Genomic DNA, 6549 nt, shown 5'->3' with positions numbered 1-6549 from the left:
TCCTGCATGCAATCGACCCTTTAACAATTTAGTCATCGTTTCTCATTGATCCATAACGCAAATTAATACTGTGGGTCATAGATCTACACAAAAATCATCAAAAATATAGGTCTCAAAACCTAGGGCCCGCTATGAAGTACGATGACTTGCCATGCATCAACTGAATTCGTATACTCTGAATGTAGGTCGCTAAAACCACGGATTATGTGTTTATTAATTTTTCCACTCTGACAATATCCTTGCAGGGTTGCCGTAGAGCCCACCATGCATATCTTTTCATAACCTCAACGCTGCAGTAGGTCTAAAATTAAACAATTTCAATTTCATAATGTTCAGTTTCCATTATCCTATAATCAAACATTGTTTTGGTCCAATGATTCTTTTGACTGTGAGAATCTTTGCTATGGGTAATGAGTTCCCTGAACAAAAATTCATTTAACTTTTCATTAATAGTAGCTGTAGATTGCTCGGATTTTTTTATTTTTTTTTCATATTGGCGTTTCTATTTCTTATTGTGATTTGACGAGATAAATTGACGTGATGTTAAAGCCACAGCAAAATATGTCAGTAATATGCGTTTCACACTGAAGTAAGTTCTAATGAACCTTGATTCTATTTCTTTCTGTCATTTGACAAGATAAATTGACATGGTGATCTGCGTTTTACTTGGCAGAAGGCGGATAAAGAATATAATATATTAAATCTAGAAATCTACATCTACGGCCTACAGAAACCAAGAAAATACATCATTTTCCTTTCTTTGTAAATCCAAAGAGTGGAGGTAAATCCTACTTAAATAGAGTTGCAAATTACAATACAGATAGGGGTAAACTTCCCAACTAAATTAACCTTCATGTGAATCACACATCTGGTTGCTTCATAGTTTGTGCCCCTTCATCAATGCATGGAACTATTTTCTTCCAAAACCAGTGCTTTGTCCACTGAAGAATCATTTCTTCAATGGGTACACCCTTAGTTTCTGGCAGGAAGAAGTATACAAATGCAGTCATAATACAAATCCAGCCTGCAAAGAATAGGAAAATCCCGTACTTGAACGTACATAAAAGATATAGGAAAGCCTGTGCAATTGCAAATGTGAAAAGAAGGTTCACAGAGACAGTTATGGCCTGTCCAGCAGAGCGGGTTTCTAGTGGGAAAATTTCACTCGGCACAGTCCATCCAAGAGGTCCCCATGACCACCCAAATGCAGCCACAAATAAACAAATGGCTGTTACCAATAACACTGAGAAGCCTTTGGATAGTTGTTTGTCTCCTCCAAACTTTAGGGCCAAGACTATCCCAACAGCAACCTGTGAAAAGATACGATAATATTGTTACTGATGAATCCAGATGAAAGCAAGCCGCAACAATGAGAAAGAAAGCCAAAACTCTCTGCATATTCTGCAGCTAGGCATGTTATGTTGTAACCCTTGGTTACACCAACTCAAAGTTCATGTCAAGATGTATACTGACATGTCTGAAAACAAGATGCAACAAAATTTGTAAATACTTAAAGAAGTGCCTACCCTCTCTCAGCTTTGCTCTTGCGTACCTGACATACTATCATCTGAATGCCACCACCAAGTAGCAACGGTCTGCGCCCCCACTTGTCGACCGTTGCTATTGATATGAGGGTGGAAAGTACAAGAACAGCTCCTGTCAAAACGGAGGAATAGAGGGAAGCATTTGCACCAAAGCCCAAACTCCCGAAAAGAACAGGAGCATAGAACAATATGGAATTGATTCCAGTCAAGATCTGAAACATGGGCATACAAATGGCCATCACTAGCTGTGGCCGATTCCTCCTCTGTAAAATATTTATGAATGGATGTTCGATGGCGTTAGCTAATTCACTTGCATCCACCATATCTTGATACTCTGCATCTACATGCTTGGTGCCCCTCGTCTTCTCCAGGATAGCACGCCCTTCATCTAGACGGCCACGTTCTATCAGACTGTTGGGAGTCTCAGGAAGAAATATCCCTCCAACTGTCATCAAAAGTGCAGGAACTGCAGCCAAACCCAGAGAGAGACGCCATCCCCACGGTGTTATGACCTGAGTGCCATAATTAACCAAATTTGCTGTGAAAATCCCAAGTGTTGTGGCCAACTGGAACAACATATTGAGTCCTCCACGGAGTTTTGGAGGAGCCAGCTCTGACAGGTACAGAGGAACCGCCTTGAAACAAAAATTCAAACAAAAAAAAAATCTGTCAACCCATTCATTCAAATTCAAACCAAAAACTCTGTAAACTTAAGTCTTTCGAATCCAAACCATCAAAAACCTCTGAAACCCTAGTTATACAGGTCCAGACAAAAAATCTGCAAACTCAATTTGCTCTGCTACCCAAGTCATTCTAAGTGGAACTGAAAGTTCTGGCATCCCTAGTCAGTTGAATTTCAGAGAAATAACCATTAAAGACAAAAGACTAAATCATTGTTTACCAGCAATTTTTTCGACGAGGACCCACACAAGCCTACCTGATTTGCGAAGCCAATTCCGACTCCAAGAATAATGCGCCCAATAATGAGCATTTCCATATTCACGGCACTAGCGTTCAGAGAAGCGCCTATGATAAAACTGGTACCTCCGCTGATAATAGTGGCCTTGCGTCCATATTTCCTCGTCATAGAAGACGCAAACAGCGAAGCAAAAAGGCCTGCAACGTAGAGGGACGAGGTGAACATAGACAAACCCTGGTTGTTGTACTTGCAGTAATCGCTATCGTGGGAATTGTGATGCTTCTTGTGGTACACTGCGGGGAAGAATTTCTCGAGAAACGGATCCATGGATGTCACTCCACCTGTTATTCACAACAAACCACAGAATTCAATAAATCCATTGAAGCAGATAGGATTCAGTGTTTGTCTTCTGATCATTATCAATTCACAGCATTATTTGATAAATTAAAATCTAAACTGAAACTGAAAGCTCTTTGAAAACATTGCATATACATACCAGATATCCCGACATCATAACCGAAGATGGATCCGCCAATAGCAGCAACAATGCTCGCAATAACGACATAAAGCGTTACTCGGCCATGGTAATGCTGTGCTCTTTCGTGTGACACTCCCACTGCATGCAGAGAACCGCCCGCCATCCTCGACAGAATCAGCCTAGACGGAAATGGGTTCCAGGAATATACAAGGACGGCTCAAAATCTGAATCCTGGTGTATAAATTTGACACCTAGTGTACAGTTACTCCTACATTCAGGAGTGGATCTTGGTGATGGCGACCAACTTTGCTGAGTGCTTCTATCTGCTACCCTTTCTGAACCATGCCCCATAAAAGCTCGAAAGGCACATTTTTATCGTCTAGACATGGCGTAGGCACCCTTATCGTACACGTCCACATTTGGGGATTTCCAATGTTGGATTCAAGTTTATCCATCCAGGTCGCCCTGCAACATATATCACGTGTCAGGGAACGACCTCCATGCTAAATACCCGGTCCTCTAGAGCACATTAATTTACATGTATAACCGTGAAGGAGTTACCTAAATATTTATTTTCTATTTAAACAATTTTCAATTCTCGCATGTATCATTCGGTGGAACCCTCACAACAAGTATCATGATTGTCGACTATTGGTGGAACCGTGAAGGAGTTACCTAAATATTTATTTTCTATTTAAACAATTTTCAATTCTCGCATGTATCATTCGGTGGAACCCTCACAACAAGTATCATGATTGTCGACTATTGGTGGAACCCTCACAACAAGTATCATGATCGTCGACTATTCTCCACGTGCATCACTCTTGAATCTTTTAAAGACATGTAAACATCCTTGATTAATGAAATTATCGTATATACATTTTTACGTATCTTATTTAAATATAGCTGAGAGGGTGAATATTGTAATTTTAAAATGTGTAAAATTTATTATAATTTACTTTTTAAGTGCCGGTGAGAATAATTATTATTATTTTTATTAAGGGATGTTGATATTGAAGATAATCATCACAATTTTTTTTTATCGGCGGCGTCTAACTGATAAAAGAAATGGATTTTTGGTCTAATTAATAAAAGAAATGGTTTTTGTGATTAGAAATCTGCAATATAATTTTGAGTTTATTCTGGTTTAAAATATACTTTTAAATACATTCAACATCTTAAAAACCATTGTGACATTCAAACTTCACAAATTAAACAATTTATGCTATGATTCTTAAAAATCCTTACTATATAGAAAATTAGCAAGAAATAATGCCAAGAGAAAAATCATTTTGTCTATTAATTAGAATGCAAAATTTTTATTTAGGAATATTAATCGACTTATCATAATTATTAAAAAAAAAACATAAAATTTAAAAGAACTCAATATTCTATTTTTTATTTATGAATATTCACTGATTCATCATAATTGTTAAAGAAAAATTATAAAACTTCAAATGATTAATATTCTAATTCTTATTTATGAATATTGACTCATAATTTAATCTATATATATATATATATATGTTGCAATAACAAACTAGGGATATATATATATATATATATATATATATATATATATATATATAATTCTAAAAAATAAAATTTTAATTAATTAAATATAGACATAAATATTTTTAAATATATATATATATATATATATATATAATTCAAAATTCTTTTATTCAATTCAATATTAATAATATTTTAAAATAATTTTAATCAATTCTAATAGCGTTTTTTAAACATAAATGAGTAATATTAAGATTAAATCTACACCCGGTCATAGCAAATACATTAGAATAAATTGATTGAGAATCCAAATTTCATCAGCTTCTTACTAGCTACATGTCCATTACAACATAGATACTTCCTATTGACACTATTACAAAAAATTTGATACATAAAGGAACTTTCATATAAGCTCAGTGAACAAAAAACCCAAAAGCTAAAATTTTCATGCATAAAGATCAATCTAATTCTGAAGCTACCATGTTAAGGTCTATAGCTAGCTTGTCTACAAGCAAAGGCTGATCTTGCATAGGGGAAGGCCATTTGGAAATATTGAGGTCTGAAATGATCATCCTGAGCGCATCTACCTCATCTTCGAACCTTTCTACCTCATCTTCAAACCTTAAATAAAATTGTTGAAGAGCCAAAATTCGATTTGCTTGTTCAATCGGAACATGATAAATTTGCCAAAAGTTTACATGTAGATCATCATCAGCGCTCTGTAGGGCTTCATGGGATGACACACACTGGGAGAAAACACAATCCCTTGAGAAGGAATCTGAGAATGAGGAGGAGTTAATGATGAAGATACGTTTGAAACCACAATAGTCTTTATGCAGAGCTAAATCCAACCAACCCAAATCCACATACTGCAGTGAATTATAGACTAATGTAGACTGAAGTGACTAAGGAGCAACATCTAAATTACTAATAATAGTTTCCTGATAGTAAGAGATACGGACCTGGACAAAAAAGCCTTTTTTCTAAGACTCGGTGCACAGACAATGCCATAGATACACTTTGAATTGAAAATTTCTCTAAACCAAAGACTTCCATGGGGTGGAAAAAGGGAAATATCTCAACTTACAGCTGAAGACCCCAATTAGGAGACTAATTATATCATACCTTCCCTCACAATTTTTAAAACTAAAAATTTCCAACACAAAGGGCTTAGAGTTACCTTCTAATCAAAGAAGAAGTGCCAATCTCATCCCAATTGGAGTGAAAGGACTAGGATCTTCCAATGAGCATTGCGAGCCAAAGAGTCCCTTACACCAAATAACCCACAAACTAAAGTGACGAGCCCACAACTTCTCAAATACAAGTGAAAGTGCCAAGGCCCTGAGAAGAATCTCCTTGTATAGCCTATTGAAGATAACCTAATTGTAATCCATAGCTTAATCAGAGGAAAAATCAAGAGCCAACTCTTCACCCTCATATGAGGGTAGCAAACACTTGGAATTAACGCATTCATGGATGAATCCAAGGATGGATTTGGGTTCCATTTAACAACATATCACCAGCCTTGTCGTAGAAGTAGCATCATATTTCCATTAATGTTGCCTATGTGTCCTCCGAGAGAATTAATCATTTTTCTGAGATGAAGGTGGTTCCAAAATTTTTTGTGGAGGATTATTATAATTACATGTGTCCGAAGAGATGAAGATACCATCTGCATGGAAGCATATTTCGATTGATGCCACATTTATATATTTTCTAATGAAATCCATGAACCAAAGGAGCAACCTTTCATGATTTTTATTTTCTTTGAGAAGAAAAAAAAGATACTTCTTCATATCAAAATTTAAAAAAAGATAGTACATGTTCTTTGTATCCCTTTCAACTTTCCAGTGTTCTATTTCTATTGTTTCTTGATATAATAATCCCCTATTAACTGACTACCTAACAACTAATACTAATTGTTCATACGCATTATCCATTGTAGGTCCATCTCATAATTTATGTCCTCTATTCTATAAACCCCATAAATATATACCTACAAAAACTGAAAAAATGCTCCTATAGGTTCCCAAAAATTGATACATTTTCAACTATGAATAGTTAATGCTACCTTCATTGACCATTATCCCCTTTTC

General features: G+C 36.0%; 1 protein-coding gene across 1 annotated transcript; it reads right to left on the bottom strand.

Annotated features, from left to right (window-relative positions):
- Positions 1 to 860: 860 nt before the first annotated feature.
- Positions 861 to 3104, bottom strand: LOC149145127 (sugar transport protein 7-like). The gene is made up of 4 exons (XM_089446995.1): positions 2960 to 3104; positions 2482 to 2804; positions 1553 to 2179; positions 861 to 1310 (listed from the first exon to the last, which is right to left on the bottom strand). The coding sequence occupies exons 1-4, from the start codon at positions 3102 to 3104 to the stop codon at positions 861 to 863; spliced, it is 1545 nt and encodes a 514-aa protein (XP_089303121.1).
- Between the last annotated feature and the right edge of the window lie 3445 nt (positions 3105 to 6549).

The sequence above is a fragment of the Pinus tabuliformis genome, chromosome X (genome assembly GCF_031772625.1).
Source record: "Pinus tabuliformis cultivar Carrire ecotype Pingquan chromosome X, CPIR1, whole genome shotgun sequence".
NCBI classification, from domain to species: domain Eukaryota; kingdom Viridiplantae; phylum Streptophyta; class Pinopsida; order Pinales; family Pinaceae; genus Pinus; species Pinus tabuliformis.
Note: the sequence above shows the minus strand (reverse complement) of the source record. Positions and strands in the feature narration are given on the sequence as shown.

What these genes read in the sequence shown, in the direction of transcription:
- LOC149145127 (XM_089446995.1), bottom strand. Translation starts at nt 3,104, where the DNA reads ATGGCGGGCGGTTCTCTGCATGCAGTGGGAGTGTCACACGAAAGAGCA. An exon ending in TTATGATGTCGGGATATCTG is followed by an intron (nt 2,805 to 2,959) that starts GTATGTATATGC and finishes TGTGAATAACAG; the next exon opens with GTGGAGTGACATCCATGGAT. An exon ending in GAATTGGCTTCGCAAATCAG is followed by an intron (nt 2,180 to 2,481) that starts GTAGGCTTGTGT and finishes TTTTGTTTCAAG; the next exon opens with GCGGTTCCTCTGTACCTGTC.